The sequence below is a fragment of the Thermothelomyces thermophilus genome, chromosome 1 (genome assembly GCF_000226095.1).
Source record: "Thermothelomyces thermophilus ATCC 42464 chromosome 1, complete sequence".
NCBI classification, from domain to species: domain Eukaryota; kingdom Fungi; phylum Ascomycota; class Sordariomycetes; order Sordariales; family Chaetomiaceae; genus Thermothelomyces; species Thermothelomyces thermophilus.
Genome location: NC_016472.1, coordinates 6,564,745 through 6,584,286, shown reverse-complemented (window position 1 = coordinate 6,584,286; position 19,542 = coordinate 6,564,745). Strand labels below are relative to the sequence as shown.

At 55.4% G+C, this 19,542-nt stretch overlaps 2 protein-coding genes across 2 annotated transcripts; both read right to left on the bottom strand.

The window, feature by feature from the left end:
• Positions 1–4,413: 4,413 nt before the first annotated feature.
• Positions 4,414–5,746, bottom strand: MYCTH_2297579 (uncharacterized protein). The gene is made up of 2 exons (XM_003659912.1): positions 4,967–5,746; positions 4,414–4,908 (listed from the first exon to the last, which is right to left on the bottom strand). Exons 1-2 carry the CDS (start codon positions 5,624–5,626, stop codon positions 4,525–4,527), a joined length of 1,044 nt encoding a protein of 347 aa, XP_003659960.1. The 5' UTR covers positions 5,627–5,746; the 3' UTR covers positions 4,414–4,524.
• Positions 5,747–16,601: 10,855 nt separating this feature from the next.
• MYCTH_2297575 (uncharacterized protein) lies at positions 16,602–19,478 on the bottom strand. Its single transcript, XM_003659911.1, has 3 exons — positions 19,222–19,478; positions 18,695–19,153; positions 16,602–18,617 (listed from the first exon to the last, which is right to left on the bottom strand). Exons 1-3 carry the CDS (start codon positions 19,259–19,261, stop codon positions 16,759–16,761), a joined length of 2,358 nt encoding a protein of 785 aa, XP_003659959.1. The 5' UTR covers positions 19,262–19,478; the 3' UTR covers positions 16,602–16,758.
• Between the last annotated feature and the right edge of the window lie 64 nt (positions 19,479–19,542).

Genomic DNA, 19,542 nt, shown 5'->3' with positions numbered 1-19,542 from the left:
ACGCAGAACGCCATCGTTTCAGCTTCTGCCACGGCTCCTAGCGAAGCACATCGGATGCGGATGATTCCAATGACGATCCCCCGGGGAATACTCAAAAGGATGCGGAACCCGGCGGGGCGGGAGCGCGCCTTCTGCTCAGCTTGGATTCGCATCACATTTCCCACGAAGCACTAGGCACAGTAATTAAAGCTTCAGGCACTTGGCCCTGAACCGTTCGGACTGCTCCGCCGGTCGGTCGGTCCGCTCAAAGCCCCACCCGCTTTTTGCTTGCGTCACGGCATTAACCGATATCTGGCGCACGCTACTCTTGATGTTTGTCTTGATGGTTATCCTTCGTAATCAGTTTTTCCGTATATAGTGATGTAGCTCATGACTCTGCCTTGCGATCTAGGAATACCGTTGCATCGAAGTGTGTATATACGAGTGTGTATATACGCTATCACGATGTAGTGCACTGAATACCTTGGGATACCTACTGTCGCATCTTATGTCCTCTAAAAGTATCTTCCGCTACTATGCCCTACTCTGTAATTCAAGGTGCTGGCCCTACACTAGTAATAGATAGCTTCCTGGGAAACTAGGCGGCGATGTGCCGGTGGTGACGGCATGCCGGGTCTAGGCCTGTGGCGATCGGTGAAACGATCGATCTGGCGTCCGACCGGTGTGGGTTTATTTACCAATGGGTAGGTACGGTTGCGTCGTGGACAGTGGCTATTGCAAAACATTAGACTCGCCAAACGCAGTCGTGTGCGCAGCATGTACAGTACTCGTACACTACATACCTCTCTACCTTACTTACACTACGTACACTAGTGCAGTAGCGTGCCGTGGGGAACACTACACCTACTATGGCCAGTCAAGCAAATTTATGCGCAAATCCTGGTTTTGACATCCCGTCGGCCGCTGCACGAGTCATTAACCACGCCGCGCCACAGGCGGCCACCCGGAATCCGTAAACCAATCGTGAGGCAAGAAAGGCGAGGAAGGCAAGCGAAGGCACAGCGGAGGGTTTGGTCGTGTCCACGTGCGATATTCGCTCCCATCATGGGCGTTCTGGGTACATCATTCCGTTGTCCTCTCGAAGCGGGAGGAAGAGAAGAGGTGGAAATAAAAGGAGCAGAAAACGATTCGCAATCTGACAAGTCGCATATCCCCAATCTCCGGGAGTTGCGGTCTCGAACTTCGGAGATGTACGTACGAAACATCCATGATCCTAACCAAAATCCCAAATGACGTCTCCCCCACTCCTCTGGCCCCCACTTCGGCCAGAGGCTAAGTAAGCTATTAGAGCAACTACTGTGTAGTGTAATCCGTCTTACCACCCGAGCCACCGTAGTACATGAGTCTATACGCCTGTATGTCTGTGTTCGACTTTCACTGCGTCCTGTACAAGAACCGAAGTATAGTGGGCTGCGTAGTGTAATCTGCAGTATAATGTACATACTGTACATATTGTATCCTGTAATACGGCGCCGAAAGACTTACCGTTTCTATTAAAAGCGGCCCACGCCGAGCCCGACATTTTTGACTTTGCCAAGCGGGCCATCGCTTCTCGCCTAGTCAGGATGGAAATCATGACATCAGCAGCCAGCAACCGGAACCAGCAACCTAGCGCACCCAGCTCCAGCGCCAGCGCCGGCAGAAGCAGCGCCCCCGAAATTGCCACGCCATTGCGCTGAACGGATTACTCGAGAGCAGAGGGAAGAAAGGGAAAAAAAAAAAGGTGGCTCGCGCGCGCGCGTGGGGCGCCGCGCTGATCACTGATCGACGTGCGTCCTGCATTTGCTCTCCGGCAGACCGAAAGTCCCCTGCTTTTGCCCTCGCCAAACGGTTCCAAATTCAGAATGAGATGGGCGGCATGCATCGAGTCTTGGCAGGAGCGGCTAACCAATCCTTGGAAACTGATCGACGTGATTGACCGACAGGCAAGAGGAAAGGGTGGGTTGGGGTGGGGAATGGTCGAAATGGCGGACGCGGACGCTGACGGGAGAGCTTGGACAAGAGTTGATCGACGAGCGACGATGCAGAATTGGGACAGGCATCCGAAGAAGTCCAGAAAAAGCCGAACACGGGCCACGGGTGGGGATAGAGCAGACTAATGCACGCCAGAAGGTCGCTAGAATAGCAGCCAGAAAGCCTGAACCCCACCCCCCCCTTCCCCCCCAACCAACTGCCACGACCGCCGTGTGTCGCGCGGACCAGAGTTTGCCAACGGGAACCCCACAGATGCGCGCCGAAGGGACAAAAAAAGAGATGGAAGGGGGTGTCTGATGCACGTTCTCGACCCACCACAACGGACATTGAGCATGGTTTTTGGCAGCACCGAGCGCAGATCCCCGGCTGCGCGTGTACACTACATAGTACAATATACATACATTCATACACTACACGTACTCTACTCCGTATGCACAGTGTAGACCGTTGTCCATGAAGAATACGTTCATGGTCACCTCCCGACAACTCCTGCTGCTATTTGAAAAGATTGGTAGACGTGCACGGTGCAACAGTCTGACACTTTCATCAGACAGAGAAGGAAAATCCACTTTTTCGGTGTTGTGCGCGTGTGGAAAGTCACGCGCACATTGTCAGGATCAAGCCCCTTCCCCCACAACGACTCGCTGGTTGTTTCAACTGCCACGCTTTCCCCCTGTTGCTTCGTTTTGTCGTCATCCTAAGAAACTTGGGTGGTCATCAAGTAAATCTTCTATATCTTTCTTTCTTCCTTCCTAGGCATCTTGCTTTTTTCGTTCCCGTTCTTCATTTCTTCTTTCTCGCCTGCACCCATCAATACCAGAGTAGTGCAGAAACCAAAGCCTGGGTCGGTCGCGCAAGTGACCGATTTCCGTATCCACTTTATTCCGGGTAGTCCCCCGGTGATCTGCGATGATCCCTGTATCGTGGGGTATCTCGAGGGATCCGGCCAGGGGCTCGAATCCGTTGCGACCGGCGGCGCCGGGGCTAACCTGCAATTCCGCAAGCCTGAATGAACTTTTCCCCCCTCATCCTGTAAAGAAGAAAAAAAAGGCGGTCTGGCTGCAACCCCTCTCCCCCTTAACGAACTAAAGATCGGGAATTGAGGTGATGATGGTGATTTGGTGTGGATGCATGAAATCCATGCTTGGTTACTTCGTAGAGATATCGGTCAATGCGCACTGTATTGGTCGCGTAGCGGTATATTCGCCATGTCCACGGCACTACCGAACTAACCTGTATGGTAGGTGTATCTAAGGTACGGTACTCACAGACGGTGATCAAATGGCGGGCGGAATTGCCGAGTTAGTTGCTAGACTACCTTATGAAGGGCAGCCGATCGGCCGGGAGGCCGCCATTGTCAATCGGCACAGCATTGATCTCTAAAAAACCGGCATTTTGGGAACGGTAACCTGCGAGATTGCTGATGTAAAAAAAAAAAAAAAAAGATAACGTTACAAACACTTAAGGATCTTGTATACTATGGCTCTTTCCGGCACCGATAGATTATCTCCGCCTCCAGACAACTCAAAAGTGATCGCTCCCTCGTCTTGTTTAACGAGCAGCGTTGCGAGAGATGCCTCGCCTGCGTGTGAGGAGGGGTACACGGAACTACTCCGTCCCCAAGGTACCCACGGAGTACCACCTGTCTCTCGTCTCTCCCTGTCAGGTAGGTATTCTCCGAATCAGGTTGGGAGGTCCCCTGTTTAACAATCATGTTTCAAAACATGATCGCCATGCGACACATGATGCTGTGTCATGGAACGCGCGTGGCTGTGTTCGATACATATTTTGACTCAGTTCGTTTTGACTCAGTTCATTTCATATTTTTTTTGACCCATTTACACCGCTATCTTGTCCATCATCGGTGTCACCCGTATTTGTATGGCGCACCCAGGAGATTGTACAAGTCATTCCGTGGGCGAGTCGAATTCCCCTCGGCCCCGCCAAATCTATATACATACACATTACGTCTTCTCTCTGCGAGACAGACGTGGGTCGGATACCTCATGTCGACAAAGGAAATAGAAGCCAAACCAGAAAGTAAAACACAGAGACTCTAACGCCCGTGTAAATGCTCTACATTCCAACCCTTTGGAGAAAAGAGGGGGAAAGAATGAAGCACCTTGCCCCCTGAACCGGTTCGCCGCCGCCGCCGCGCCGTGTTAATTGCCGTATCATTCTGGGGAGGGCACTAACCCTGCCCAGAAGAGCCCCATTCCCCTTTGTTTTGCCACCATATCCCGTAGCACCGCATGAAGATCTTCCCGAAACAACACCGCCTCCGAATTTTTGCCTCGATGCGCCAGAGCCGTGCAGGTAATGGTCCATCCTTTGTGACTCCGTTGAGATGATCGTCCGGAAATGAAAGACATTAGAAACTAAAAAATAAAACGGTTTTCTTCTGTTGTGTTTTAGGTTGCCGCGGCTTGCAATATCCCTATACCGCCAGGGTCCTGGATGAACAGGGAGGTCGTCTATGGAGTGAACCCCTTGTAACTCGTCTTCTCCTCGTCCAGATTACGCCACGGTCGAGGAAGCCTCAAGCTTCAATCAGGGTCGGCGCCCACTGTTAGGGTTGCTCCCGTTGCCGCTACTGGTGGTAGTAGCGGCGGCGGCGGCGGCGTTGCTGCTGCTGCTGCTGCTGTCGTAGTTGTGACATCCGCGCTCGTGCCTCTTCATGTTGCTGCGAACGCTAAAGGCCTTGCCGCAGCCGGGGAAGGGGCACTTGAAAGGCTTCTCGCCCGTGTGGGAATGGCTGTGAATGCGGAGGGAACTCGGCCGCGAGAAGGCCTTGTTGCACGTCTGGCAGATGTACCGGTCTTGGCTCTGAGGGAAGGATGCCGACGCCGAGGGAGCGATGTAGTGGTGATGCTGCCAGGGGTTGCCGGTCGCCGGGGCCAGAGTCACTGACATGGGCAGCGGGGGCGGGAAAGACTAGGAGAAAAGTTAGCAAGAGGTCCCCCGTCGGGGTTGGGCGCGAATCACGGCTCACCTGAGGGAGTGGCCGCTGATAATAGAGGCCGGACACCTGCGTCTGGGATTGCCCTGCGGCTTGGATGGGAGAGTAGTACGATGATACGGCAGGCTGACTCGCGTACGCAGAACCGGCGAACTGGGGCTGATAGGTCGAGGGCTGGACCGAGACTCGCGGAACCGCAGCAGTGGCGTTCATCTGTCGCGTATCGGCCTCCACCGGGAGCGGTGGTGTCGTCTCGAAATAGTAGTTTGAACTATTCGGCACTTGGCTCACCGACCTGGTCGACGGCGAGTTGAAACCCTCAAACGAGGCATCCGAGGACATGGGCGGGCTGGGAGGAAGCCCCGTCCGGAGCATTGCTGGATTGCCATAGTGCGAAGAGTTTGGCCTGGTATCAGGCGTGGTTACCTGAGCTGGGGTAAAGTCAGTTTCCGGAATTCCCATCCCCCACCAAGAACTGGTCATACATTGTTGCTGTTGCGGTTGCTGCTGAGACTGGGGCGACGTTTCTGAGGTCGGTGACCCTTGGTCGGCAAGCCCGAGCAGGTTTGAGATGGAAGGCAACGAGCACTTGGCGGTCTCATCCATGGGCGGTGAGGGCGGTGGCATGTAAGGGTAATGGAGGCTTTGTTGGGCCCCAGGCGCATAGTGCGTTGCGACCATGGTGCTTGCCATGCTTGCTGGGGGATGATGGAGGGGATGATGGACAGCTGCTGTGGCAAGACTACGACGCTGCTGACAATGCTGATGCTGGTGCCGGTGCTGGGCGAAGCGCGATGCAGTGGCAGGGCCTTCGGCTGCCGCGATCCTCCTTGATGAATAAGCGGGCCGATATACAGAGCGTGTGAAATTCCTTGTGATTTTCCGAGTCGACAGATCTCGTTGTGGGAGTTCGGCGTGCGGGCTGGATTAAGTACTAGGCAGTTACGAGGAAGAGACTTGGTGGCTTTTGGGGTGATGGAGGGGGCGGGAAGCCCGGGCGTTTTGTACCATTAGATCTCCCGAAGAACATCCATGGAGAATCTGTGGATGATCTAGTGGGAATCCACACTGAGTCCACACGTTGATCGCCGGGACCAAGGCGACCACGGGTTGTTGTCAGAAATTACCGGTGGGTCTGACCGGCGGCCTGGGGTTGCTGTGCCAGACCAGGACCACGGCCCAAGGCCGAGCGATGATCAGAAGATGCCAACCTACCCTCCGCCCCCCCGGTCCTCTACACACCCCTTCACCCCCAATCCCGCCAGGGCCCTTTTCTGGAGAGTGTGGGCGGTACATGGCACATCCGTCCCAACTCGACGCCTCCTGTTCGACAATATTACCAAGTCCTTGCAGTAGGGTGCGATGGCTCCGACTCCGGGTGCGTCGCGGAACGCCCTGATTTGACGCCTTAGCCCAATGTCGAGGCCCATACGGTTCTTTGTCGTCGGCTCTGCATGTCAATACCAGCCGGAAGCAACGCACAACGAACGGACCGAGGGCCGCTGAGGCAAAGACGCGACCGTCGTGATTGCCTTTGATCGACCGAGTCCAAACGTCGGAGACTCATCATGCTCAGTAACACGGGGAGATGCTGAACAGGTGACTCTGGAATAGGCGGCCTTCTTACACCTAGGGGTACTCCGTGTGTGCGCTGCTCGAATGAGCGTGCACGCGGAATTTCTTGCACACTCGTCATGTCAAGAGCTCGAGGAACAAAGTTTTGGGTGTACGTTTCTGGGGGCGCGAGCTGCGAATTGCCACGCTAACTCGAAGAGGTGATTTATCCTCCCCACTTTCCCTGGCTGCCGGTGCCGGGCGCCGGTTCCAACAAGCGCACACGGACCACTTACCGAAACAAGGGCTGCTGCCGGGCGCAGGCTCTGGTTTTGTGGAGGGCGACTCGGTACGTAGTTACTGGATGTGCTTAGTTAATTCGTACGGAGTACATACATACAACAGGTACCGCAGTACTCCGTACACTCTGGCCTTCGGGCGCTGTGGGGCCGGAACCGAGCCCCTGAGCCAGCCACACAAGGGACGATAAGGGACGCAAACTTGAGACGAGTAGCGCCTCCCCAGGTTTTGTGCTGCATCATGGCTAAGACCTCAGGGGTAGCATGCATTGGTTTGTGCTGTGACCGGATGGCAGAATCAATCTTATGCCGTTCATCGTGAGAGCTTCAAGCTGCCATCACGAAACGTGCAGTTCTAAGCGGCCGGTCACCGATTTCCTGGCTATCCTCACTGTGTTCTTCGAGCCTCTACACAGTAATGATCGTGCTGAGCCGCGTCGCCACACCCCGCCCCATCTCTATGATTTAAAACAAGCTTTTGTCATTTTCGCGTGCAGCTGAGTTTGAGTCGCTGCGTCATCGAGCTCATTCTTCCGGTTGCGTAGGTGGGAGGGCATACTGTAGTGTATCACTACGGAGGAGCAGGCGCGTCTTGCATCAGGCAGGAAGCCCGTCTCTGGTGAAACCACTGGCGGTCGGTGGTTGTACAGGCGTGTGAAGAACGGTAATCTTGACCTCGACGTTTCTTTCGGAGACCGGCAGTTGCAACGATCGACGGCCGGCTGAGATCGCTGCAATGATGAGTGGACATCGGTGGGCTGGCCGTTGCTGGTGTTGCTTTTCTCATTGTTCTGAATACAACGTACTGTTACCCTCGCTTACGCTAGTAATGTGGCCTTTCGGAGCCCCTTACCAGAAGCGATCCCCAATAACCGCCGTCATTAGCACCAGCACTGGCGCCACAACTGCGAGGTGCAGTGTACCCATCACTGGCATGGGCCGCGTCAGTCAGTAACATTGGCTGCCATCTTCGCTCTGTTCTCCCCGCAAGGCTGCCGGGAAAGATTCAGCTGGGCTTAGCACTGAATGCTATCTCTGGGATGGCAGCCGTCACGGCGCAAACTCTGTTCTTCTAGCCCGCCCGTTCCTCAACGGAGCAGCAGCACCCGGGGGGGTGGGTTCGGGAAAAAGGAGTGATGATCCTCGGAGTTCACCTCAGCTCCCAATTTGGTGTGAGTATGGAAACCATTGGCCAACGGATTAGCGCGTGGTTCAGGGATTCTGGCTCAATCACTGGTAATGGTTCTCTTGTTGACTGGGGTTGACTGGAAAGGAAGAAGCTTGTCTGGTCCTGTGTTTGACGTGCTGCAGGGGCCATGGAATAATGCTAAGGAACTTGTAGGCTTGATTTGCTTGGATCGCTCTGGGCTCCTGCTGAGGCCGGAATGAGAAAGAAGCACACCCGAACCAGGCCTTGTTGTGCTACATCCTGCCACATCCGTGGCTCGCTGCAGGCTAACCAGGCCTGAGCCGCAACCTTCACGAGAAGGAATAGACACAAATCTAGTCTTCGCCGATAGGAATCGGCAGGCATGCGAAACTTTGGGATGACAAGCAATTAGTTGCAGACAGTTCCCTCGGAAACCGCAGTTTGCTGCTTAACATGTCAACCTCCCACCGTTCCCGAGATCTTCATTTTTTCATTCCCTCGTGAAAAAGGGCAAGCTGTACGGAGTACAGACGACTGCCAAAACAACTCCATAAAGACCAAGGGGCTGTGATGCTGAGACTTTTGGGTGTGATATGTGGTTGTTATAGACCCTTCCAAAGTTTTTTGCTGTGCTGCCGGTATCCACTGAGGAAGGACCCTTGTTAGCGATTTCCAACGTGCCTTAGAGACCAACGTACTGTACAATACATATACATCTACGGCAAGAGCGAAGGTTCTGACTCGACAGCAGAAAAGAACCCACGATTCCCGCCTATCGCTGTTGTCAGAGTACAACAATACAGACTCTTCCTTCCTAATTTTTCTTCTTTTCCTTGTCTTATTGGGGGAAGGGGGAGGTGGGGGGGGTTGGTTTCGTTGCCCACTAAAGCCTCTTGCTACCATATTTGAGTCTGTCATCGACCGCCATTGTTGGTACATCGTGTGCTTGTCCAAAGATACATCTGAGGGTTGCAAAACCCCGCGATTAGGATTTTGAGTAGGCCAGGCCCGGTATGGACCCGGTATCCGCCTGGAGATGGCCTTGCAGTGGCCTCCACGACCCATTCAACAGTCCGATTTCTCCAGTTGCTCTGTTTCGCAAGCGGACGAAGTTCCAGGCCTGCTCTTCGGCCAACTCTGCGGCAACTTGCGGCACAGCAACTTGGCAGCAACTTTGCTCGAAAACTGTACGGAACACACACACACACACGTTCATAGTTATGCTGTCCAGCTCGAGCTTAGCGTCACTCACTATTATCTTCCCTACAGAAGCCACCGAAGAATGTTGCGCAGAGCCAATCGGATCCCGTTTTATATTATAGTCCCACCTCGCATCCGGTCAACCACCTCGGTCCACCACTTTCCAGCGATGACGGCTGCGCGGGTTGCCCAGAAGATTCGAGCCCGTCAAGCAATCGTTCGACCGCTTTGGACCCCGGAGATCAACCGACGAAGTATCTTCCCATCAAACTCAAGTTGTGGTTTTGGCTCGAGCTTTACGCGGCAACAGCTCAGAGCGGCTGTACGGACGTACTTCGGGCGCTCTTTGATTGCCGTTCTTAAGACGAGTAATATAGCCCGTTACTGTTGCCTTTAGGGAACTTGTTGACGGCTATCAGACTGCCCGCTTTGGGCTCAGCGTCGCATTCAACTATCGCTCTTCCCTGCGAACAATACCGGTTACCATACGGAGGTGACCCGCCGCACGGGCGATCGACGAGGCGTTGGATCAGCGCCGCTCGCTTAGTGTAAGTTCTGGAAAGGCATCAATGCCCCTTCAGGAATAGTGCCTGATCGGCAACCGTTTTTCACCCATTGGGTTCGGGAAATATGCCACGCTGAGGTCGCATGTCATCGACCTTTAACCACCTTCCTCTTCCGGGCATTTACCGGCGCCGTCACGATGGAGGCGGCAGCCGCAGGCTCCATCGTCTGGTGCACCGCTACCAAACATCGGTTCATCATTAGTGTACAGGATCTTGGCCTTGCGGCATCCCCACTGGCTGGAAGACTACTTTGCATACTAACGGGTATACTATGTACTGTGTATGTGGACAGCACTCCATATTCCGCCGACAGACCGCCAGTTTCCTGCCGTCCCGCGCATCCCGGCCGCTCGAGAAAATTTTAATCGCCGAACATCCACCCGAGATATCAACGAAGGCTCCTTGCCGACATGTCACGTGCGGTGGGAATAGATGAGCAAGAGTCGTGGACACGCACCAGACCTCGAAAAGTGTCCTTTCGGCGCAGTCGCAAAGTTCCCCAAATCTCTGTTGACAAGTACACTAAGATGGAAGACGATGATGTAACCGCAGTGCTAACATTGGTGACCAAAGTTGGTCTGCGGCGCCTAGAAAGCTCCCCAATTGGTCCGAGGTGGCGAGCATGGGAGGCTTCGGCCCCCCTTCCGATGCAACCAAGACGATCTTCAAGGGCGGAATAGAGTTTGTGGAATCCGTCGATCAACGCAGGGAGATCCGAGGACTGCGTCTGTTGTCACCCTTTGGTGGGCGACGCTACTGTGTACTCTGTCTGTTAGATCTCAAGGGCCGTCGGGGAGGCACACCCGTTGCTTCATTCGAGACGGAGGTCAAAACACCAGGTGCGGTCAGCGTCTGTGCTTCTGAGCCCAAAGAAAACAATGCGACAAGCGAAGGAGGGCCCCTCCGTGCAGTCCTCAACCACTAACACTTACACTACGCTACCCAAAACCAAGACACCTACTTGTGCTCATCTCATTCCAACGACGACTCAGTTAAAGATAGCGACTATTATAGTGCTCTTCTCGGTACCAGCTCGGCAACCACAGCCGAACGAGATGACTTAAATAGTAAAACTGTGGCCGCACTATCCGGTTTGGTGGTTTGCGCGGTTCCAGCACACGGGGGTGCCATTATCGATCTTCGTTCCAAAGCGCTGGCGAACCCGGTGTAACACTACCGCCTCATCGAGCTTCCTTCTAGGGATGACAGTTGCAACTGTGACCAAGATAGGTATCCTATCGCGACGAGCCAGCTGTTCAAGCCCGCCAGTGGCGTCTCTCCACGCGATCAACAACCCACGCGCCTTGAAGGAGCATCACATGGGAACGGGAACGTGATAGTGTGGTCTTCTCCTGGTTGAGCTGTTGCTCCCTTCGACATAGTGATGGGGCGGCCGTCGTAATGGGGATTGGAGCTCGATGATGGGCATGATCGATCGATCGCTCATTGCTGCAAACACGCGCCGAATTCCTCAGTGTCGATTACTTGTCTGTGGCACGCAGCGGAACAAGGCAATCGCAACGGCGAGCAGTGCGCAAACGAGACCCCTTCAATGAACCAAGCAATGCTTTTTCTATGACCTTCGCAGTTCATACACCAGACTACGGCAGCTAGACATTGGATATTCGGACGAAAAAGGCATGCAGAGCGTAAACTATTGTGTCCCGCTTTGGTCAGATACCGGCGTGTCGCCAATCCCGCTTCCTACATGCGCTTTGGCAGAACGGCACCAGTCAGGAGAATCTGAGCTTGCGAGCGAGTTATTCCCCCAGATTCCGTTGGTCGACTAGGTCGCGCCAGACGATACCTGCGAAGAGGCATCACGACCGACAAACTACTCATCATCGGCTGTGGGACAACGTATCGATGACTGTGTTGACAAGCCAAGAAGCGGTCTCCCAACACTGCAGTCATACCCTGCGTACCTCTCTACCCTGCTGCAAATCGTCACAGGTCGATGATCGACAAGACGGTTAAACATTGGACAAAACGCGTAAAGTCGACCGCCAATCCGTGGGATAATGGCAAACCGGTGGCGGCAGGCTGCCAATAGCTAGCCTGATGGGTGAAGATTCCACCGAGGGAGCAAGACATCGTGAGTTGCCATCAATCTAGACTCTTCCTTCCCGTTTCCACCAACGTCACGAGCCCCGAAGTTGTCGCTCCTCCATCGGTTCTTGGAAGCTTGGCGGGCTAAAGTTGGACAAGGGGGGTAGGAAAGGGCGGTGTCGGTGACGGCCGAAGTTGGTCAGGGGCCCCTCATCCCAGGATCCCCAACCCCGGGGACTTCGTCACACCCATACTACAGTACTCCACTAGTGTGGTAGTTATGGCTCGGGATGATCATCCCACGCTGAGGTAACAGCCCCGAGTTGCATCTTGACGGCGCTGATCGCCGTGCTGAACAAGGCAGTGGAGAGTAAAACCAGCGCACAGGGTCTTCGGCACCACCAGCAGGCGAGATGCATTCGTCCCTCGCTCCAGATCGAGCGGTCATTTGCCCTCGAGAGCAGAACCTGGTCGGCTTCCAATACGCTGGTCACTCGGCTTTCTCTTCCGCCCTTCGCACCGCGAGAACAACGCGGCGAGCCTTGCGGACCAGACGGGACCAGAGACACGAGTTCCAGCCACGGAGTTGGTTTTTCTTCTCCTCCATCGCCGTTTTGCAAATGGAACATCGCACCGTCATGGCCTGCTTCCTCAACTAAGGATAATGGAAGAGGTACTCCGTACTTGTCTTGCCATCCATAAAGAGGTTTCGCAAACACGAATGTGAGAAGTGCCCAACACCCAGCACACAGCAAGTCTGTACGGATCGGATACTGTACAGCTCAGGCCGGCGGCATCCAGAAATGGGCTGCAGAGCTTGCCCGCATATGTCACACCACCACTACCACCACCGCCACCAAATCTCCCAAGAAGATTTAGTTCGAATCATCAGGAACGGTTCCAGCCCTCACCCCTCACAACCCCATGTGCCGGCGCTCAGGTCGTGTTTTGTGTCCGGAGTAATAAAGAGGCTTCATTTGTTTGGCAGGAAGCAAAAACAAGTAACTAGTGCAGTTCGCAGACGCAGGGGCGATTGCTGCAACACCGGCGCGTTCGGAAACCCCCCCCCCCCCCCCCCGCCGGGGCTGATCTTCTCCGGCACATGTCGTTGGGATGTGCGAAACGGTCATCAGCCTCAACTTTTGCTTTTTGCTGCGTCTCTTGGTTCCTATTGGACAATACCCTCGCCGTTTCTTGACCGTTGCGACAAATGTCTCACCTTATTTTAGCTCCCCTGTCCGCGCCCAAAAGCGAAATGCCAATGCAAGCCCCCCTCCTACTGCCCGGGCCCCACCCTGACAAGACAATGTCAAACGGTTCAGTGCACAAAGGCCGTGGACGGGAGAATTGTAGCTGGAGAAGGACGATGAGCTTAGGAATGGCTTCTACCGGCCGATTCTGCTTCTCTCGCCTGAATCCATAGCTCTCCATACCTGCTCGATTCGTCTCGCTAAAGGCAAAAAAAAAAGTACATGTTTACATGTCGTTGGATTGTGCGTGGAGGAGTTCTTCCCAGCCACTGCATGGAACTCGCACAACCCTTGAACATCAAGGCCAGCCACTGACGGACGGCGTTGACACCGCTCCCAACTAACCCCTCCCCTCTCCTGCATCCCCCGCAACAGTCATCAAGCAAGGCGGTTGGAGAAGCAAGAAGCGAAAGGCACGGCCCGGATATTCCTTGTGTCATAAGGCATGTACGGACTACACACACCACAGTACCATAGCACGGCTACCAAGGTGTGCTGCCAAGGGGCTCGGACTCGAGGGAGGTGTCTCATCAATGGAACCCCCTACGAACCGAGCGAAGCAAGCACTGGCCAAGTGCTATGTATGTACATACATACATACAACAATAGAACAAGGTAACCCCAAGGCTGACCGCATGCAGCGACGGACCGGGTCGATGAGAGGACGGCAGTGATTGTCGATTCCAGTTTCTCACTTACTCATGCTGCTGTAATGCGTCATGGGGTGCCGGAGACGGTTGACGAAGATCCCGATCTGACCTCCCTTGCTGCATGTTTTGTGGCGCGCTGAAAGTTCCACTTCTGCCGACCGGAACGGGGACCGCCTGCAGCTCACTCTTTCGCGGACCCTGTTTCTGTCATGTCTCAACTGCTGCGCGGCATGGCGTGGCAGCACCTGGAAAGTCTCGTCATTCTCTCCGCGATCCGCGCTCCGCGCTCCGTTGCCGCCGTAAGGTCCTCTTTTTTTTTTCCCCCTTGAAGGACCGGCAGAAGCGCCCTCTCTCAACCATGCTCGAGCGTAGTGTACGGAGTAAAGCAGTCGCTCAACAAAGAACAATGTATGTAACGTTATATGTACACCGTTTGCTCGCGTCGGCCAAGCTGGGGACAGCCCAGTCCGCGTCGGCCGACCGACAACATACGTGTATGAACAGTACATACAAATCCGTACATACCACCACAACCACCACAATCCATCGATGTGTTAGGCTGGATGAAGCGGGGAATTGCGGAGAAGGGCGGCAGATCACCAGAGACCTGGACGGCTCGATGGCGACCCTCTTCCCTCTGGAGAAGCAAAGACCGGGATGGACGGCCGGTTGTTAACGCGGACAAGGGCACATGGATGGCTTTCCCATCCAGCTCCGGCCACCACTGACTGCGCGCGCGTATGCACCACCAACTACACTACTGCAAGCAGGCACACAATGAGGAGGGAGTGGCTGGCTGGCACGCGGCGACTGGCGGGCACGCGGCGACTGGCGACTGGGGACTGGAAACTGGGGGGCGGCCGTGTCTTTTTTGTCATCATCCTCCTTATCCTTTTTGCTTGACTGCTTCGGCTTCTTCGATTCCTACCCCAGGGTGTCGTACAACCCCCCCTTCCCCCAACCACTCTCAAATCGGCTTGCGTCGCGGAGCTGCTGTGTTATGTGATAGATACACATATGTACATGTACGCATCCATGTATGTCCAACTACAGCTATGAATGGATGGATGTATGTACATACATGTCAGCTGGCCCGTTGGGCGGATGTACAGTACATACATCCTTACATTACACGCGACCGTTGCCGCGGGGGATCCTTATCAGACCGGTCGTTTCACGAAGTGATCGATTGGGTTACCGATGTGATGTGTTACTACAATAGTAAAGAAGTACGCGTGTTTAATTTTTGGTCCCAAAGTTCAGACTGAGCCATGACAGACCGACTTCACCTCTTCCCCCTCTCCCACTTCCCCCCCTTTTTTGTCCATCATCACAGACAGCGAAAGCTCAGGGTGGTTCAGGTTCGGAGGGTAAGAACGGGACGTCCCGTGCAAGTCAGAACAACAAGAATGCCGAGCACTGATCCTATTTAACACGGTTGACAAGTCTTTTTTTTTTTTCTTCCTTCTTCCCTCCCTCAAGACGGGAACTTCGAACTTGGGGGGGAATCCGCACTCGCATCCCAAGGCTGGCTGGCCCTTAACCCGGCCTCCTCCCCTCCCTCCAACCCCCCACCCCCCACTACCAACACCCCCTTCCCTACCTCTCACAACTCACAACTTACAGTATGTTATTGCAAACAGAGCTGCCCTGCACTGGCATTTGGGGGGGGGGGGGGGGGGGATTACGAGTCACATGCAGAAAGTTCAAACAAGCCGACCGGGCTGACTGGGTGACAAAAAAGCAAGTGGCTTTCTTTGCCATCCATGCCCAAACAGAAAAGAAATGATAAAGAAAAATAAAAAGAAAGGGTCCAAAAAGCAACCCCTGGCCCACATGGACAGGAATTCATATGTAACTACATGTACGGACTACATATATTATACATGCCTACATACATACATGTGTAGTTAGTTACACGGACAGTAAGTAAACTGCAAAGGGGAACCAACACAGCCAGCGGTTCCGCGGCCAACCTTTCCGTACCGTACTCCGTACTTTACCTCGCGCAATGACCCTTTCCATCTCCCCTCTTGAGGAACCCCTCACCCTCTTTCCTTCTTAGACACTGGACTGGCAGTCCATGCAAGTCAAGCACGAATTAAGTGATTGGGGAAGCTAGCGAAAACGGTTCGGCCTCCTTCCTCGTCCTCATACCATGCCATGCAACAGTTTGGTCACTCACCACGATGACTTCAGGGAGCGAGAAAGCAGTTATGGAGTTGACCTGATTAACTAAGCCTGGGAAGACCAGACTCCTAACCATAGCGTGACACTGTATCTAACACAAGAGGAACCCCAAGCAGGTAAAAAAAAGAAATCAAATCATTCCATTCACCCATCCAGACAGACACAGACACCGTCTCCAAAACGCCCCGTTTCCTAGTTGCTCCGTCCTGCCCATCACGCCCCTTTCGTATAATGACAAAGGAAAGAGTGAGCCAGGAATTCCCTAGCCCCATGAGCGGCGATATGTTTTGTTTTGTTGTGTTGTTTGTGTCGTTGTTCATGGTGATAATGATGCTGATGATGATGATGATGACCACTGACGACGACGATGACGACGACGATGATTATAGCGCTTCTTTTTCCCCTTTGCTTTCCCCTTTCCTTTCCCCCTCGGGCGGTAGCCAAGATCACCAGGACACGAGGCGGGAAAGAGAAGAAAAAAGCAGATCGCTCCAACAGTCTCGTCGGCCAAAATGGGCCCCTACTGCGCTGAACCCCCGTCATCCGTCATCGTCGCTGTCGTCGTCGTCGCTGTCATCGTCGTCGTCGTCGTCGTCGTCGTAGTCATCCTTCGCTATCATAAGTCGACAAAGGGAATGAAATCCAAGGAAAAAGGAGATATAAACGAGTGTGGGCCCAAAACCAGAATGCAATGGGTATCTCTGACCGCCGCTGTTCCTCAGCCCCAACTCTCTCCCCACACACACCTCTACACCTCTGGAAGTGTGGATGGATGGATGGGTGGATGGATGGATGGAAGGGAGGGGAAAGAGGGTATGTCCTCCCCTTCCCTTTGCCCCGCCCTCTTCTTTCCCATCCCTCTTCCCCATCACCCACCCACCAACCTCCCTCCTACCCTATCGGGGGAAGGTGGCGTGTCACGCGCTGCCCCTGTCACCCCTGCCAAAGCCCAGGCCGCCAACACCACCGCCATTCCCGCCGGCGGCCGCCGCCGCAGGCTGCTTCCGCCGGACCAGGAACGGGCTCGGCATCTCGTCCCGCTCCGGGTCCCACACGGCCGGCTCCGCCATCATCAGCGCCGCGCCGCGGTTCGCCGCCGCCGCGTGTTCCCGGAACGCTCGGACGGGGCTCGCGTTGGGCCCTCCTCCTGCCGCTACCACTCCCGCTCCGCCGAGCTCGTTGCTGTAGACGGCGCTCATGGGCCGCCCCCCTGCGCGCGCCTGCTGGAGCTCCACCAGGGTGCGGCCGCGGATGTTGGTGTTCTTGCCCGCGCCGCCGGCGGTGGGGAGTTTGTTGAGGACGGGCGGTTGCGGACCCGTCGTTTGGGTTGTCTGTTGTTGTTGTTGCTGTTGTTGTTGCTCCTCCTTCTTGTTGTTCATCGTGTTGGCGGATGGTTTGTGGTTGAGGGGCCCGGGAGCGGAGGAAGAAGAGGAGGAGTTGTCGCTGCCGTTGTTGATCCTGAGGTTGGCCGCCGACGGGATCTTGCTAATGCGCCGGCCGGGACTGTTGCTGCCGCCCGTGGTCCTAACGGCGGTCTGCAGGTCCGGCGTCGAGGCCGCGACGGGGATGGTCTTGCCCTGGAGCGCGGCCCCTGATTGCTTAGACTGTAGGCGGTGGACGGGCATCGACTTTTGGGCGTGCAGCTGCGGCCGGGTCTTGGAGGTGAAAGGGTTCTTGCTCGACTTGATCATGCGAGTTGGCGAGGGAATCTGGATGTCGTCGTCCGAGTCCGAGTCCGAGTCCTGTGCGGGTTCCCAGCGGGGCTCGCCCGCCATCTGGTTGGCGGCGAAGATGTTGCCCGGGTTGACCATCGGCGGTTTGGCGCCGGCGTTACGGCGCGGAGACAGAGACAAGGAGGCGATGGTCATGGGCGAGGGCGAGGCCATCTCGATGTCCATGGGCGTGCCGGCGGGCGGCATGGCGAACATGGTCTGGGCTCGGGTGAACGGGGTCCGGGCGCTCTTCTTGAGCGGGTGCGTGGAGGCGTCGGGGGACTCGACAGAGATCTCGGACATGTCGGTCGTCGACGAGAGCTCGGCCCCATTGCTCCCTATCGACGAGTGTGGGTAGTCGGACTTGGAGGCCGAGGATCCCAGGTCGTGCCGCGACTCCTCGTCCCTAATCCTGTTCTGGAGCTCCATCTCGACTCGGAGCTGCACTTCCTGCTCGAACTTCCTCTGCAGCTGCTCAATCTCCTGCGCGACCAACCGGTCAATCTCCAGCCGGGCCTTGACCTCCCACTCCCTCCGGAGGGAAGAGTCGATCTCCTGCCGCAGCGACGCCTTGTTCTGATCGAGCGCCGCCATCTTCTGGTCGAGCTCCCGCATGCGCTTGTTGAGCGACTCCTCCTTGGCCTTGAGCGTCTTGTTAAACTCGAGCACCTCTCTCTCCTTGCGCATCAGGCGCACGATGGGCAGGTTGAGCAGCATGGCCGTGTCCGGCCTCCTGTCGGGGTTCACCCGCAGACAGTCCTTGATGATGGAGAAGAGCTCGTTCGAGTAGATGGCCGGCAGCGGCGCAATCTTGCCCTCCTTGATCTTCTGGACCAGCTGATAGTGCGTCTTCGCGTTGAATGGCGGTTCCCGCGCGCAGAGCTCGTAGATGATGCAGCCGAGCGACCAGATGTCCGACTTGAGTGTGTACTTTTCGGCGGCGCAGATCTCGGGCGACATGTAGAAGGGAGTGCCCACGTACGTCGAGGCAAAGTCGTGAGACTGCATCACCTTGGAGAGGCCAAAGTCACCCAGCTTCACCGAGTTGTCCTCGCCGAGGAACACTGTGCCGAACGATTAGAAGAGGGCCGGATCTCGGCAGGCGGTTTTCAGACGAGAGAGACAGGTGCTTTCCACGTACCGTTCTCGGGTTTGAGGTCACGGTGCAGGATGGTCATCCCCCCGGCTGGCGGCTTTGGTCTCGCCGTCGACCCAAGCCCCAGGATGGACTTGCCCACCTCGGGCGGGTCGACGCCGTAGTGGCAGCGGTATAGCGCCGTCACGAGTTGGGAGAAGATGCTCCAAACGAACGACTCCTCGGCATATTGGTTCTTCTCGGCCAGGTTCCGGATCACACGCCCCAGGTCTCCGTTGCCGCAGTATTCCATGTACAGATGCAGGTCTTGGGTCGCCTTGAGGTGCTCGCGGTGGTAGTAGCCGACAATGTTGGGATGCCGTAGGGTCGACAGGATCTGGAACTCGGCGTGGAGCTGCTCGCGCTCCTTCTGGGACATTTTTAGGTAGCTGATCTCTTTCCGGCAGAGAATCATGCCGTCGGCCTTGCGACGGACTTTTCGGATGACGCCAAACGAGCCATGGCCTGGTCCGATCGGTGGTTAGTTGTTAGCCTGCGTGCTCCGTGTTCCCGGGTGGGCGGCGGGTGCATACCGATCTTTTCCAGCACCTCGTACTTGTCGCTTTCCGACATGGTGGGCAACCTCGAAGCGCAATTAGGGAGTAGCGTCTCAGTGTCAAACCGTGCTCTCCATTCATAAGCAAACGAAAGCGCTGAATGGAAATCGGCAAGAAAGAAAAAAAGATGGTGGCTGTCGAGGTTAGTAAGACTCCTGTGAGGCTGACTGCTGAAGGATTGGCGATGGTTGAAGAAGCGGAAACAGGTAGGTCTCGGTTGAGGAAAGTGTCTGGTTGCACTCACTGCTCCTGTGCCGTTCGGAGAATCCTGGCATCACGAGTCAACAAATCCCTCGC